The sequence below is a fragment of the Aspergillus clavatus genome, genomic scaffold, assembly GCF_000002715.2.
Source record: "Aspergillus clavatus NRRL 1 1099423829800 genomic scaffold, whole genome shotgun sequence".
Taxonomy (NCBI): domain Eukaryota; kingdom Fungi; phylum Ascomycota; class Eurotiomycetes; order Eurotiales; family Aspergillaceae; genus Aspergillus; species Aspergillus clavatus.
This window is the reverse complement of record NW_001517099.1, coordinates 1,890,416-1,905,856: the sequence shown is the minus strand read 5'-3', so window position 1 is coordinate 1,905,856 and position 15,441 is coordinate 1,890,416. Positions and strand designations below refer to the sequence as shown.

The 15,441-nt window shown below is 49.2% G+C and overlaps 4 protein-coding genes across 4 annotated transcripts in view, besides 7 other annotated features; 1 reads left to right on the top strand and 3 right to left on the bottom strand.

Annotated features, from left to right (window-relative positions):
- Window positions 1-1,870: 1,870 nt before the first annotated feature.
- Window positions 1,871-1,896: a microsatellite.
- Window positions 1,897-2,008: 112 nt separating this feature from the next.
- Window positions 2,009-2,043: a microsatellite.
- Window positions 2,044-2,945: 902 nt separating this feature from the next.
- Window positions 2,946-2,965: a microsatellite.
- Window positions 2,966-2,979: 14 nt separating this feature from the next.
- Window positions 2,980-3,010: a microsatellite.
- Window positions 3,011-3,438: 428 nt separating this feature from the next.
- Window positions 3,439-6,847, bottom strand: ACLA_051430 (sulfate transporter family protein; the record flags this gene model as incomplete). The annotated part of the gene is made up of 5 exons (XM_001272096.1): window positions 3,439-4,620; window positions 4,668-4,901; window positions 4,961-5,160; window positions 5,218-6,555; window positions 6,622-6,847. 5 exons carry the CDS (start codon window positions 6,845-6,847, stop codon window positions 3,439-3,441), a joined length of 3,180 nt encoding a protein of 1,059 aa, XP_001272097.1.
- An 819-nt stretch (window positions 6,848-7,666) lies between these two features.
- ACLA_051420 (DNA replication protein PSF1) lies at window positions 7,667-8,470 on the bottom strand (the record flags this gene model as incomplete). Its single annotated transcript, XM_001272095.1, has 3 exons — window positions 7,667-7,760; window positions 7,862-8,382; window positions 8,444-8,470. The coding sequence occupies 3 exons, from the start codon at window positions 8,468-8,470 to the stop codon at window positions 7,667-7,669; spliced, it is 642 nt and encodes a 213-aa protein (XP_001272096.1).
- A 584-nt stretch (window positions 8,471-9,054) lies between these two features.
- Window positions 9,055-9,081: a microsatellite.
- A 116-nt stretch (window positions 9,082-9,197) lies between these two features.
- ACLA_051410 (HMG-box domain-containing protein) lies at window positions 9,198-10,863 on the bottom strand (the record flags this gene model as incomplete). The annotated part of the gene is made up of 3 exons (XM_001272094.1): window positions 9,198-10,472; window positions 10,546-10,620; window positions 10,675-10,863. The coding sequence occupies 3 exons, from the start codon at window positions 10,861-10,863 to the stop codon at window positions 9,198-9,200; spliced, it is 1,539 nt and encodes a 512-aa protein (XP_001272095.1).
- A 620-nt stretch (window positions 10,864-11,483) lies between these two features.
- Window positions 11,484-11,510: a microsatellite.
- Window positions 11,511-11,623: 113 nt separating this feature from the next.
- Window positions 11,624-11,682: a microsatellite.
- Window positions 11,683-15,246: 3,564 nt separating this feature from the next.
- ACLA_051400 (uncharacterized protein) overlaps window positions 15,247-15,441 on the top strand; it is a gene marked incomplete at both ends in the record, with an annotated part of 511 nt that continues 316 nt past the window's right edge. Inside the window, 2 exons of the mRNA XM_001272093.1 lie at window positions 15,247-15,297; window positions 15,346-15,379. Of these exons, the coding sequence (XP_001272094.1) occupies window positions 15,247-15,297; window positions 15,346-15,379 (85 nt within the window). The remainder of the gene's footprint in view (window positions 15,298-15,345; window positions 15,380-15,441) is intronic.

The window sequence follows — 15,441 nt, the reverse complement described above, 5'->3', positions numbered from 1 at the left end:
ATAACAACCTCCAGGCATATGAGATTGAACTTGTTACAATGAGTAAGAGTAAGGAACCTGTAGCTATTCTGTTCAACAGTGGACAGAAATTTGCACTCATTATGATTTGAGTTAAGGCTAAAAGTTCAGTGCTGGAACTGCTTTCTCCAAGAGGCAGCAGCTAGCCTAAGTATCATTAGTGTTGAGTGTTGACAAAACAATCAAGATAACAAACAGGCTAGGTGAGGACTAACCGACTAAGGAGTAAGGACAGTTAAAACAAAACAAGGTTAAAAAATTTTCACACTCTCCTTTTCCTCCACCATGATCGCACTCGATAACATCTACTAATATAATGAAAAAGGAGGAATGAAACATTAGTTGTTGTTGACTCGCTTGATACTAAAGGAGCACTACTATGACAGCTAGTTCCTTCAGACTACTGGGATAGTCAAGACCTCCCAGGAGCTCCCCTACCGGCCATGCAGATTAACGGCTCTAGGCCTTGCGTAGTAGTTAGGAGCGGACCCATTCCGAGCTAGCTAATTGTCCCTAAAATTTCGGGTCGATTCCAACTTAATTTTGGGCGTTTTTAGTGTCCTGCGATGATGCACCATTTGTCCTCCATTGGTTTATTAGTAGTTGAATTCTGGAGGATAAGTGTTTGAGGATGACTGGAGTAGATATCCTGTACAGGGCCTCAAATGTATCTTCTATCGTATCAATTTTCAAAGCTCAAAAATTTACCTGTCCCAATTGTTGTTGACGGTTGTTGGTAATATTATTATTATTACTATGACGAGATTTGGAGAATCCATGTCACCTGGCCCCATCATGGCTGTCTGCCTGTGTGGAACGCCCACCACTGGATTCTTTCTGATCCATGGGTCTCTCAGATCGTCTGTCGGGCTGGTGTTACACTAACTTCGTAGAAATCATATGGTTTTCGGAGTCTGTTGTCCTTCTTTATCTAGGCCACTTCTTCCAAGTTCCAACTTCCACTACGTATCTTTATTATTGCCAGTAAAAAAGTCGGGGCATCTGGCATCTTGAGCATCGTTCGATCAACATCAAACCTGCAGCTGCAGAGTCTGCAATTACAGTATCACAGACAGCCTCCCCCCCTGACACGCTGACACATACTTCCTGCGTTCTGAGGGTCCCAGTTCTCCCTGGCTTTAAAAAAAAAAAAAAGGGGGGGGGGGGTCGGTCCAACGTCGTGTACGGAGTACAGCCAAGCGCCCTTCAATTTTCGCCAGACCAAAAAAAAGTTTGTCTTTCCGAGTGAACGAGAAACAGTACCAGCAGATCAGCAGCAAACTGAAACCCTTCCTTACGACTCACCTGATTCAAGGAGGCGCTTAATTTCGCGCCACTCTATCTACTACTACTACTCTGTAGATATCTGATTGGAAGTCTGGAAGAGACCAGAATCGCGGTTTCTCTATCTAACAGTATCTACCAAACGCCATGGTTGGACAACTGGAATGTTCGATGGAGTAATTCTCTATCCTCCTTAGCTTGACTCCAATCATCGAGTGACGTACAGAGGAGACTACTAGAGTACAGGAGGCAAAAGTGGCCTTTGGAATGAGCTTCTGTATCAGGCTTCCAGCAGGATAGACTAATAATGAAAGACAAAAAAAGATTCAAACAACCAACTACTGGATTCAATGGATGTCCACGCGACTCCAGGCCCCGTGACTCTTCTGCTGTGATCTCCGCGAATTGACCAACCAAAACACAGACAGACCCTCCATTGCATCTGTCACGACATGGGCATTCGACCAAGCAGACAAGCACATGCCTGCTGGTGGAGGGTCACTTCCTGTCAAAAATGGGTAGATTATTAGTAGATAACTGGATGGATAGATCATAAGCACAAGGTCAAGGGGGAGAGGGGGGGGGGGGGGGGGGCTGCCGAAGTTTGAACGTGTGCTTTGTCTACGGAGTACCTTTGGTGGCATTTCCCATGTTCTCCTGCATCCTGCATCTGAAGAGAATTCAACGAACACAAAGATAAGCAGGGAGAAAAAAAATAAAAAATAAAAAAATAAAAAAAGAGCACGACAACGAAAATGAAAATCTTGATACTACTACTAGAGTACTAGGTACTCTCCATCCACTAGTTTACACGAAGGATATAGGCGAGCGCCCCACTGCGCGACCCGCTCCCTACTCAATGGCCAGCCCTACTCGGACTAGCATGCTATGACTGAGATAAATGAAGTTGGACAATGTTAGTCGTTACAGAATAAATACGGAGTCGATTCTTCTGCCCTATTTAATATTAATATTAGGTATAATATTAGGTACCTATTAATTACTACACACAGCTAGGTAGGTATCTCAATCTCGAACAATCTTACGGAGTACTCCACAGATAGACAGACACAAGACTGATCTCAGCAAACGTCAGATCTATATCAACCTGAGTAAAAACATGGCCTAAACCCATCAAATATTCACGATTGACCTTCCACTCAATTCAAGGATAAACCCCCTTTTTCCAGGGGCAGTCTCCCACTCTCCATAAACTCGCACCCTGTTGGCACCGCTGGCCGTGGCAGCTGGTCCCCAATTTCCTGTCGAAGTACGGAGTACTCCGTAGTTGACTGGCCAATCATGCCACCGTCGATCCCGCACATCTGATGATCCGTTGTTAATCTTGCCTCGACTCTGTCTGTACCTAGGTATCTACTCCGGAGTACTTTCATTCTATTTAGGTAGTTAGTTATCTGCCTTGAGAAAAAAAAGTCTGGACGTAGTTGTCGGCTTGCAGTACGGAGTATTTCCATTCCTATTTCCATTCCCCCCTCCCCCCTAAATATACCTCGATGTGAAAGACAACGTAGTCTCGAGACTGAGAGAGTGGAGGAACAGACGGAGTTGACAGTTGTCAAGGTACTTGGGGTGGCTGGATCATGTGCATCTCGCGATGCATGGCATCATCTTGCATCAGCTTTCCCCCCCCCCCCCCCCCCCCAATCTTGACTCCCCGCAGCAACAGCAGCAGCAGCAGTAGCAACAGATGAAATGGCATCAGATTCGCGCTGGCATGGCATGGTGCATGCACGAGATGATGAAACCCTCATTCCTGCCATCTTGTCCAGGTAGGTTGAATTGACTGCACATGGCATGCACTACGCAGCTCTTCGGCCGACCCTGCGAGATACTAGGCTTACTACATGGACATAGCATCAGGAGACAAGACAGATGGATCTGGTTTGAATGATTCTAATGCAACTAGCCCCAGAAATGCTCTCAAGTAACCACCCAATGCATGATATGCAACGCCAATAATGGAAAGAAAAATAAAAATTCAAAGGTAGAGTGCAGTTACAGTACACTACAAAAGCCCAGATCACCACATTTACGCCGCCATCGTCAAGACATACCTAAAAGACCCAGATCAGTAAAATATCCAACAAGGGAACAAAAAAAAAAAAGTAACAGTACTTACGACGTGATGCTGTCCATCCTCTCGGTCGTCAACTTCAAGCTCACCGTCAACAGCTCCTGCGCAATATCCGGCTCTTGCGCCTTCAGCTCATGCCATTTCTCCAGGTTCAAGCACCATGTCACGCAATCCTGCTCGGCCTTGACCGTCGCGGTGCGAGGCGTCTCGCTGAAGAAGGGAAGCTCGCCGCACGGCCGTCCGGCCACGATGAGCTCAAAATACCGGCCCTGCGGCAGCTCGTACTCCGCCCGCAGCATGCCTGACTCAAGCAGATAGAACGCCTGAGGCATGTCGCCCTTCTGGAACAAGACAGTCCCCGCAGCGTAGCAGTTGCGAATGAAGTACGAGCACGCTCGGAACCAGAAATCCTCGTTCTGCGAGCTCAGCCCCTGAAATGTCTGCAGGAGAAGAGGGAGGGGTTGTCGCATCGCGGACCATGTGGCAGAAGTGGCAGCTGCTGTTTCGTCCTCCTGGAGAGTCGTCGTAGCTGCTTGCTGCAGATATAACCGACGAGGCGAGCCGACGATGCCGTCCGCCGACTGCAGCTGATGCTGTGACGCAGGCACTTCGAGATACTGTGAGGATCCGCTCCCCGCGCTATTTAGCGCCTCGCGATGGCTGTAGAATACCTTTAGATAATCGTTCTCACAGAATTCAAGAGCAGAGTTAAGGTCCTCAAAGATCTGAACGCCAGTCTCGCTCCCAAAGAGCCCGACATTCTGGAGGCCCCTCCCCACATCGCTTTCAACGTCGAGTCCCGAGATAGTCATCTGCACATGGCGTCTTCGAAGAATCCGGTTGATGCGTGTGAATGCTTCTGCTGCAGAGAAGTCTAGCCCGTAGACTCGAGAGAAGTCCAGGATGAGGAATCTGATAGGCCGCCGGTTGAAGGCTTCTTCCTCAATAAGCCCCCGCATCGTGCTCTCCACGTTCACAATCGTCCCGAAGAACAGATACCCAGCAAGCTTGATAATGAGCGTCTGCTGTCCAGCTTCATTCAAGAAGCGCTGCTGGATGGGAGGCCGTCTGACCGTGGAGCCTGTGATCTTGCCCGAGAAGGTGGCCCGAATCGCGGATTTCCGAGATGTCTGAACCACGAAACTCACGCAGGCCAGTAAAATCCCAACGAAGATACCGACCACAAAATCCCAAGCACCCATAGTGGCAACGATAATGACGACCTTGTCTGATCAGCTTGCGTCATCTAGGGATAAAAGCTGCGACTTACCGTCAAGTACTCAAGTCTATGCAACTTCCCCCACGTGTCAACAAGTGCTTCCTCCATGAGTTCAATTCCCAACATGAAGATCAAGGCGCCCACGACCATGACAGGAATATACCCCACTATCACAGGGCCTACAACAAGTATACCCATCGTAGCAAAGGCAAGCATAATACCCGCCAAGCGGGAGTTGCCTCCGCTTGCGATGAAAAGCAAGCTATTAGTATAAACAAGATAATTCTGGGAATTCGTTAGTAGATGGCCACTCCTGCTGCTGATGAAGAGAGCCATGTCCATACCTGAATGCTTCCTGTGAAGCCTGACAGCGCGTTGGTGACACCATGAGCGATGAGCTCACGGTCAACGTTCAGGTTGTCTTCCCCTGTGGAGATACCCAGAGCTGGAACATTGATTGGCACGTGAAGAACGCCGAAGAAGGTCAATGCGAACATTGCTGGGACCGTATCGGCAAAGGCAGACCAGTTAACGGCCGAGAAATCTGCGAGGCGTCAGCTAAATAGGTATAACTCTTGACTCCTAGTTCGGAGACACCTACCGTAGAGTGTATAGAAGTGGTACCACGGATTTGAGGACGATGGAGCGTCAAACACCCATCCACTCCGACGCAAGGTATCCATCGGTACTCTAGCACTGAACTTGACGACATAGAAGACCACAGCCACAGCGATGAAATAAGCACCGACCAGGAAATTAGACCGCACAAAGCGCTTTAGGACGAGAAAAGCAACCGCGAGGAAGAGTGGTATGGTCCAAAGAAGCACGGTATCCAGCTGAAAAAGCTTCTGCATGGTAGGTATATTATATTCAAGAGACCCCGACAACCGAGCAGATACTTCCACTCCAGTCTGTAGCAAGAAGAATCCTACACCACCAATGCAACCAATTAGGATATGCCGTGGAAAGAATCCAATGAGCGAGCCAAGCCTGCATGTCCCCATGAGGAAGAACACCAGCCCTGTAAGCACCGAACTGGTGGAGTAAGCAAGGATAGTGGTGGCGAGGACCGACTTTGGATTATCTTCGCCAACTCGAGCCAGAATCGTCATGGCCATCTGGTGAAAGAACGGGACGACCTCGATCATTTCACTTCCAATACCGCCACGAAAGATAGATCCTCCGCACGAGAAGACCAGCTGCGCAATGACTGTGCTGACGTAGAACATGGAGATTCCATCCGACCCGAGTTCGGAGAAGATAGGCTCTCCCAATGGGAAGAGAATCATTCCGTACGAAAGCGCATCCAGAATGTTGAGGAGGAGGCCAAGAAACACCGAGGGCAGCAGGCTGACTGGATAAACCACTCCCTGCCGCCATATTGCCCGCCGGTCCCAAGATTTGGGGTTCGCCAGCGTGCAGAACCCCCTTGTTAATACAAAGCGAGCGTTACCCGAGGCATTGACAGGCGGGCCGCGATGCCCCTGTACTTCCTGGCTTTCGATATCATTTGCGATTCCATACCCACTCAACGATTTAGACCGCGTCCTCCGACTCAATAGTGATGTTCGTTCGGTGTTGAATTCTTGGTTGTCTTCCAAATCCGACTCGGTATCGTCCATATTATTTCGGCCAAGGTCACGTCCACAGTGGTCAGACTGGTTCTCAGACGAGCTCGAAGAAGGACTGCGGATCATCTGTGTCAGAGCCGAGGAACCAGTGGCAGGGTGGATTGGCTCCGAATCATCAGGCGCCAGCTTGCCAGGAATCGCAGAGGCAGTCGATATTGAGAGCGATAGCGCGCCATCTGACTGTCGGGAGGACCTGAAAAGATCCAGGCTCGGCGGGAGAGCGGTTCGTTCTTGAGGGAGCGACAGCGCCAACGATGCTAGCTCGGCTGTCTGCTCTCTCAGGCCGTCAGACGAGTAGTGTGCCGGATCTAGACGGCAATCAGTTTAGTTACATGAGCAAGACTCGAAGACTGTTATTCTTCCTTCTTCCGTACCGGCAGGAGCGTTGAACGATCGGTGATAGAACGATCGCGTTGGGGTCCTGTAGCTCGATCCGCCATATAGCGATGGCTCCAGACCCTCAGGAGGACTGCCATGGTTGGCGCGCTCAATGGGTATCTCCGTCGCATTGGAGGCAGGACTGTGCACAAAGGATGCGCGACGGGGGAGCAGCCCTGACGCTCGGGAATCTTTGCGATCCCGCTGTCCGATGATACCCATCGTGAACCGTGACCCCCGTAGGGTCTTTCCCACAAAGGTTTCGTCACAAGAGATCAGCTAGATGAGACGAATGCGCAGAGGAGAAAATCGGACTGGCAAGCTCCGCTCTCGGGGACGGGACGGGCGTGTGGCACGGCGACGGGCCGGCCGAGAAAGAGGAGATGACGCAAGAATCAAGGCCACAGGAATAATCGGCGTCTCTCGAAGACGAGGAGATTGACGGAGAAGAAACGCACACAGATCCGATGCATGGGAGATAGAAGAGAGTGAGAGTAGAGAATCGTAATAATAAAAGTACAAAGATCCCAGTAATAATGGGATGGAAGTATCACTAAGAACAGAGAAGAGCCTAAGAGGAACTCTTTTGTTATCACCCGTGTGGGTTGACTAAAAAAGTCTTATCACCGGGCGGTTATCGTCGTCTCCGCTGGGTGGTGCGCCATACCGCATTCTGGCAGTCCCGGTGGATCTGGACTCTGGAGCGAAGACTGGGCTCTTCGGAATTGATTACCACTGCCAATTCGAATTGAGTAATGGGGAGAGATAGTCTAGCAGTAGCCATTGCCCTGCCTCCTGTTGGATACGGCGGCGACTACGAATTACATCTACGAGAATATGCAAGTGAAATTGATGTCCTGCTGGTGAGTGGACGACAGTGAAGGGTGATCAGGAGGCTGACAGCCTCGGCATGATGCGACAGAGTATCATCGTGATTGGCTTCAGCATGAGAAATAGCTGTGTCGATTTCAATGTCTAGTATATAAATGGGTATCATCAAGTCATAAACCATCATCGTCCCAACCTCATTCCGAGTCCGTATCAACTCAATCGCTCCAAGAAACCCTGCGCGATGAGTCGCTCCACGTCGCCCTGGCGAACGTAGAGCTGGCTGTTCGTGGTCAAATTGATAACCCTGTCGGCGTACAAGAATCAGCTGCCATCCCACAGCGCACTGCGCAAGCCCCTCCACGAGAAAGGGAAACCCAATGGGGCAGAAAAAGAGCATCAACATACCCATACTCCGTCTGAATCTCCCCCGCATCCTTCAACACCCGAACATCAATGAACAAGTCTTTCGGCGGCTCCAGACTCCCCGTCAGATCAATATCCGTCCACTGTCCCTTATACGCCGCAAGCATATCACTATACTGCCGAAAATACTCCTCCTCCTCCGGACTCAGCGAGCTATGGTTCCCGCTCTGCGAGCTCATCGGCCCATGCATGCCGCCCTCCTCGGCAGGCAGCTGCTGCTCCAGCACATCAACGCCATTCCAGCACAACTCCTCGAGTTTCTCCGTGCGCACGCGGTGGTACGCAAGGAGACAGCGCTTGTTGCGGCGCGTGCAGATGTGGTCGACCAGGAGGGCGCACGCGGTCGCCGGGTCCGCGGAGGGGTTGAAGCTGCCGCCGAAGGGTTCGAGGAGCCGCGCGACATCGCGGTCGAGGTCGCGCACTTCGCGCGCGACGGCCCGCACGAGCTCGGTCTGGTACGGCGGTAGGTGGATGAGCGATTGGGTACGTTTGGCGTGTTGGACCTGCGCGATTGCGATTTGGTGGTTAGTGGGTGCGGCGCGCGGGAGGACACACGCGGCGTACCAGTTTGTTTCCTAGCTCACCGTACATGATGAGGGATTATCGAGTAGATGGATCTTGAGAACAGTTTATGCCAAAACTTTTTTCAAAGGATTCTTGTTAGTTATCAGAGGTAAGCTTCGCTCTCGAGTGGTCATTTCTGAGCACGGGGCTTCGGTCCTTTGTCTGCTCAACTGATCGTCCCGATAAGTTTATTTATTCTGCCGTTCAAATCCGCTTTGTTGATCTTCAGAAAACGGCACGTGATTCTAGGAACAACCAGAGTCGTTCACCTTACGATCTTCGCCCTACCACAAGAAGCATAACGGAATTTAAGTCGGAATGATCAGCGCCGATTCAGTCTAAATCCCAATCCAAGGTCAAAATACAGGACAAGCCGCACCACAAAGCAGAGATCTGTCGATAACAGAGTAAAAACAGAGGACCGCCCATAAAACAGACCGCTCCGACATAGTAAGAGAAGGTATCAAAAGGTCGAGAAGGAGATAGAATAAGCAGAAAGATCCCAAGAATGTAGGAGAATACCCTGCCCCAACCCTAATGGATCCTGCGCCTGTGCAACTCCAGTCCCTGGATTTTCTCTTTTCAAGTGAATTGAATACAAAAGGCCACCCAAAAAAGAAAGAAAAGAAAAAAAAAAAGGCAGACGCAAATCACATAACATGCAGCATAAGTATGACGTGACCATCATCTTCTCATCGCAAATGATGACTATGACAAAAAGGAAATCTGCCTTGGGAATCAAACGATTCTTCTTCTATGCTGAATATCCCGATGCGTGAGGGTTGAGCCAATGTTCGAATTCGCCGCCAGATCCGTCAAGACCAGCCTCATGACTCGTGGGACCCCACACCTCACGACCGTCTCCCAGGCCATGATGGTAGGTGGTTCCATTCGGAAACGAAATGGCCAGCGGAGAGGTAACAGGGAGATAGCAGTTGTTTGTGGGAATTTCTTGCCAGACCGCATAATGGGAGTGGTTGTATGCTGGATTCGAGCTGGAGTCACTTTGGAAGGACAGCAACTGGGGATCCACTTGGCCGTTGTGTCCAATCGTCGAAGGAGGAAGAGTCGTTTGAGGCTGGAGTAGGTCATGGTGGGCTGCGCCAGGCAGCCCAGCCAGCGCGGTCGATGAAGTAAGTTGCAATTCCTCCAATCCAACATTCCTGAACCGGGCGTCCTCTACATGAGCACCCATGAGGCCGTGATGAAGTGGTTGTTGGAGATAGGCAGTCGATTTGGGGGGAGATAGCATGTCTTTGCTGGGATGGCTGGTGTGCCAGGATGAACTGTAGTATGTCGTTGTGGGCAGTCCGTGCTCGGGAAAGTCGAAGGGTGTCGAGTCACGGCTTTCCCATCCACTGCTGTCCAGCTCAGACGAGCTCATGGCGCGAACCTGGAGGAAAGCTGGGCTGGATTCGGACGTATGTCCGGCGCCATTCAGGGCCAACTGCTCATTCTCCGCGTCGGTTCGTTTTTTCTTATCCTTCGATGGAGAGAATTTATAGCCCGGGTGGGCCTTGAGATGATTCGATTTTTCGATGTTCGCAAGACGCTCGTACATCTCGCGAATCTGTGCTGGCTCGATCCTCCAGCTGTCGCCTGCCACCTCTGAGACGACCTGGTGATTGTTCTGTGCAAACCACTCCTTGGTCCGCTCGGCGTATGCAGACCGGTAGAGCATGAAGGAGTTCATGGGCCTCGCAACCTTACCATTCTTCTTAGCCACCTCCTGATGGCGCGCCTCTACTGGGCGATGTACCCAGCTCTCCATGTCCCTGACGGGAACATGTGTCATGTGCTTGGTGAGTTCACTCAATGGGCCGGGGAGCGAAGGCTTTGCATCGCGACTGCTCGCCTTCTTGGCTCTGCGTCGAAGTCTGGGGGTCTTGGCCACTCTCGTCTTTCCTGGAGAGCGCTTCAGTGTAGATGGAGACGGCCACCGAGGAGGAGTCGATTCAAGATTGCTCGGGACAATCCCATCATCTGCAGCAGGGGGTGGCGTGTTGACCTGAATGCCTGGAGCTAACATCTGCTTCTGATATTAATACCCATATAGCCGACTAGATCATATCACCAGATTGAGATGGAGCAAAGATACTTACCGAGTGTTGCATCGGTAGACTTCGTGAGTAATCGTGGTGGAGGTTATAATATGGCGGAGGAGAAGTCGCATAACCCTGTTCGATGATTAGTAGCTGCCACAATCTAGAAAAATGTGTCCATTCACTTACGATCGCTTGGGGTTTGAAGTCACTGTATGCAGCTTCGGCGCTACATGACAGGCTAGCAGCTCCAAGAGTGTGAGGGTGGCTATACATTGGGTTGAGCATGCCGCAGGGTTCAGAAGCGGGATCTCCATTTGTCGACTGAGGGGGTGAAGGAGGCTGAATAAACCTCGAAGGTACAGCTGCGGTGGCCATGTTGGAGAAAGGATTGAGCAATTGATGAAATAAAAGAGAGTAAGGAAGTTTGCGCCCTTACAACGCAGTGAAGGCGGCTGCAGAGCGCTCACGTCGCAACGAAAGATCGCTTGAGAGGGAACCCAGAACCCTCTCCTTTCTAGACTTTCGTGCAAAAGGTGAGACACCTGTCCAAGTATAAAGATGCACCTTTGACTGAGAGAAGTGCGGAAGACAGATTCGCGGGCCGAGAGGAGCGACAAGCGAGACAGTGAATGGAGAGTCAGGTTTCTCAATGAATAGGAGGAGGACACCTGAGGGGCAAATAGAGCATTTGAGGTTCCGATGATAGAATTGCTGCTCCACAGCAACGGAGACCCCGACAAGAGCAGTATCAAACGCAGAGGGGCAAATACAGCGATATGATGAACTAATATGAAGATGGCAATCGGAAGAGAGGAAAGGAGGGAGCAAGTTGGGAAAGGGTAGGTGGAAGAGAAGAGAACCAGAAAAAGAGAGAGGATGAAGGAGGGTATGAAGGATGTTTTATCAATGATATTGAGCAAAGAGAGGACTAAAGAGGCAAATGAGGATGCATCAACTGAATGATTGATTGATTGATCGATCAATGTATGGGGGAATGTGTGTGTGTGTAAGTGTGTGTGTGTTTGGATGAATGGGCTGGGGAACTTCAAGAGCCCCGTCGATCTTATTTAATATGATAATGAATATTTAATATTAATAGTTGATGTAATATGGTTCATCTGGAGGCGCATTATTGCAGACAGATACAGATAGAATAGATAGATAGACAGACAGACAGACAGACAGAGAGAGAGAATAAGAGGGAGACTCTCGAATAGTCAGTCATCTGTCAGGAACTTCTTCCACGGGCACCCAGTGGGCTGAGACCCTGACTCAATGGCGGTGTTGCTGGAAAAATACTCTGGCGTTGTCTTTGTTCCACTGTGCTGGGACGAAAGGAGACATGGATATGCCCATTATGACCGATTTCCTATTCTTTTCTGTGATATGCTGACTGGTTTAAGGCTTGAACTAGACTAGACGTCTGCTGGTGGAATTCCCGTCGTCCAGAGACTGTAAAGAATTGGAAATGAAAATTAAAATAAATTTTGAAAAAAAAATAAATAAATAAAACCAGAAAGATTGGTTGAAAAAACATGAAATAAAAATAAAACCAACAAATGAAAAAGAAATGGTAGACTAAACGATACAAAAAAACCCCATCGCTGCGCCCCCCCTTTGTGCCAAATCGGGATGCAGATGCGTTCATTGAAAGTGCTTCTAGATCTCCTTGTTACTGAATCAGTATGCGATTATACTATGGATAGATGGAACCCTCCGTGGATCCTTTTTTGACAGCAGAGTTGAATAAACAGCTTTAAAGAAGAGAGAGAGAGAGAAAATAGATAGGATGGCAGAAGAGTCAAAGAAGGACCAGACGCTTCTTTTCCCCCCCTCCCCTATAATCCTGTCAGTCAGTGGACTAGTTACCCGGCTCTCCAACGTTCAGGCACAGTCTCACAACGATTGAGAAGATCATCCTATGGCTCTAGCTTGCGAATTAGTAACCAATCTATAAGCAGGGAGTATACTACCAGTCTATCACAGGCATGGAATCAACTCCATCGTACTTTTATTTTTTTTGTTTTTTTTTTATCATTAGCTTCAGGAAGATTGACAGCAAGCCAATCTATCTATCCATCAGGGCCCAAGACCGGGAGAGGGGAAAAAAAAGCAATCCATCGCGAGATAGACAGTCACAGATGTCATCAGCACTTTTACTTTTACTGCAGTGTCAAACAAATAGTCAGTCCCCACCGTTTGGACCCATAGTACATAGATTAGCTATGCATTCTCATGCATGCTGGTACTATCCATCCTGGAATAGCCTGGACCAAATCTGTAATCCGTACATTTGCAGATTATGGGATATGGACTCCGTATCAATTGGAAGCTCCCTACTCGTCCTTATAGTGGTCAGGAACAAGGTGCCATGGAATGGAACTGCCTCCAAGACTACATGTCATTGGAGTAGGAGCACCATTTGTAATACCACGACGGGAATCTGGATACCTACCTACCTACTTGCCAGTTCAAACTTGAAGTGATGGTAGAGATATCATCAATCCATCGTTCTTCCATGGAACCACGCATTTTTCCACATGGGCCTTGGTCTCCCTCCAGACTGCGCAACCTAAGTCATATATACGTTAGGGTCGTTGTTCATCGGCCAGCCAGAACGATGGTCTTGATCCTCACCACGGAACCAGTAACACTAAGTCGACCCAAATTCCGAAGGGGGAGTTCGGAGCTTCAGTTCATCGTTCGGAGTCCGGTCCATCCTCTGTAAAATCTAAAACTCCTGCTCGTATCTGGTACTGGTACTGGTACTGGCACTGGCACTGAGTTTTGTGGAAATGGAGTTGCCGCTCTGTAGATACTCACCATACTCTGGAAAATAATATCTAATGATCATCTTGGTTCTCGGGTGTAAGCAGTTCCATGTACGGAAGATCCCCAAACTGGTCAGAGCTGTTGCGGGGGATCTGTAGTATCGTTGTATGAGCCTAAGGCCATTAATCTCACTTGGCGGCGTACTATCTACTCTGGACCTAGTCCTACTAGGTGCTGGGGAGTAAGAGACATGAACACTCTTACCCGCTGATTGGGGCATTTATCATTTTCCTTTTCCTTCTTTCTTTGCATAATGAGGCTGCCTTATGTTGCCCTTGTGTGAGTTACTGCAGTAGAACTACTAGAATCTCAATTTCATCGATCTTGTAGTACAACAATTACAATACGCCACCTGCTATCTGATTGGTGTTGATGCAGGCAGGCTAAAGTTACCCCTACAATACAGCCAGTGGTGACTAGGTCCAGCAGATCACTGGGTCGGATTAGCGCGGGCACCAACTGATGGCGTAAGAAAAGGGCAAGATAGAAGGCTAAAATACAAGTTTTTGATCTAGCCAGTACAGTACTGAAATCGGAATACGCATTAATACAGGCCAACCTCCTGCTTATCCATATCCACAATCTAAGCTACCTGTTAAGTTTAACCTCCCCAACTCCAGGGTCCACTCTCGCCTAATATGGGTGTACGGAGTTACGGAGTTCCGCATTGGTATTAATATGATATTATCATGATTATTAAAAACAGGAGATTATAGTTATACATGCCGTCACCCCGGTCAGGGGGTTCCTGATATTCGGTCTCATTTCAGTCACGTGTAAACTAGCTAGTTTGTGGCAAGGACGAATGCTAGGTAGAGGTAGTTACTTCTGTAGGTCAAGGGAAGAGAAAAATCCCTCGTACAAAAAGCCAGCTGCAAAGAGCGACTGATGACAATACCTCCTAGGCACTTTTCCAGACGGAATTTCTCCATGGATTGTTGACTTGATTTTTGATTGTGATGTGGTGCTACCAACAAATTGATACATCAAACCCTTTGCAGCTATTGGAACGTGCATCCCAAGAGCTAAGCATGCGGCTGTCATGTGCGTCAAGATGTCAACCATTAAGAACTAGGAAGCGGTGACCGGTTCATGGAGTGACGGTCACCACTCAGAGGCGACATTCGAGTCCTGCGTGATTTATCCATGTCTTTTGTGACGAAGCGCGGCAGACGCTTGCTTCACACTTTGCTCCATGCATCCTCAATTGATCCTTTCTTGTCAGTTGTCAAACTAGGCGAACTCCCTTCAAGTGGAGGCTTGCATGGTCATCCTAAATCTGCGGCTGTCAGATGGGCCGATGATAGGCTTTGATTTGGCCCCATATGGCTTGCGCAGGAACCACAACCGGCCCTGCATCAGTTCTTTGTTCAAGCTTAATCATTGGGAAAGGAGCCTCTGTCCTTTGAGAAGTACGTATCAGCCTCCTCTTTCCCCTACACATCAACAGAGTATGTTTCAACCTCATTGTCTGATCAGTCTCTTATGGCAAGATCAAGATGCGGCTTTGTTTCTTATTTTACTTCACCAGATGCCCATGCACCATTGTGAGGTGGCTATGAGTTTCATCAGAGATCTCAACCTCGAGGTTGAAAGCATTCGATATCGAAGCACCGAGTTTCAGAGCGGTCCATGACTCTTTGAGAGCGCTATGACCCCTTGACTCGACATTCAGCCCCGTTGGTGTCACCGTATGCAGGTCGTTGCGCAAAGCCCCCTCCAGAGTGGTAGAGGATTCGCGGCAGGGATTGTCTGGTAGGACAATTTCAACAACACCAAGCATTCGATGGGCTTCTGGAAGATCACTAGATCTGCGCCAAGAGGCGAGCCTTCCCAATTCCGTTGTGTAGGTACTGTTGAGGACAATAAGAGGCAAAGCCCGGGTGGTCTGGTGACAGCGGACATGTCCAACCGCCCGCCTCGACCATGCCTCCCATTCTACGCATCTTGGTTCGCAGTATTCGAAGGGCTACTGTGGTTTGTACCGCATCTAATCGGGAACGTCTAAGAATAATCTCGTTTCAGATTTGCAGGCTGCGCCTCTTACCCTGGCTTTCAGGTTATTTTTGACAGATATTTGTGAAAGCCAATGCTTCCGCCTTGAGGAGGTTGAGAAGGGAG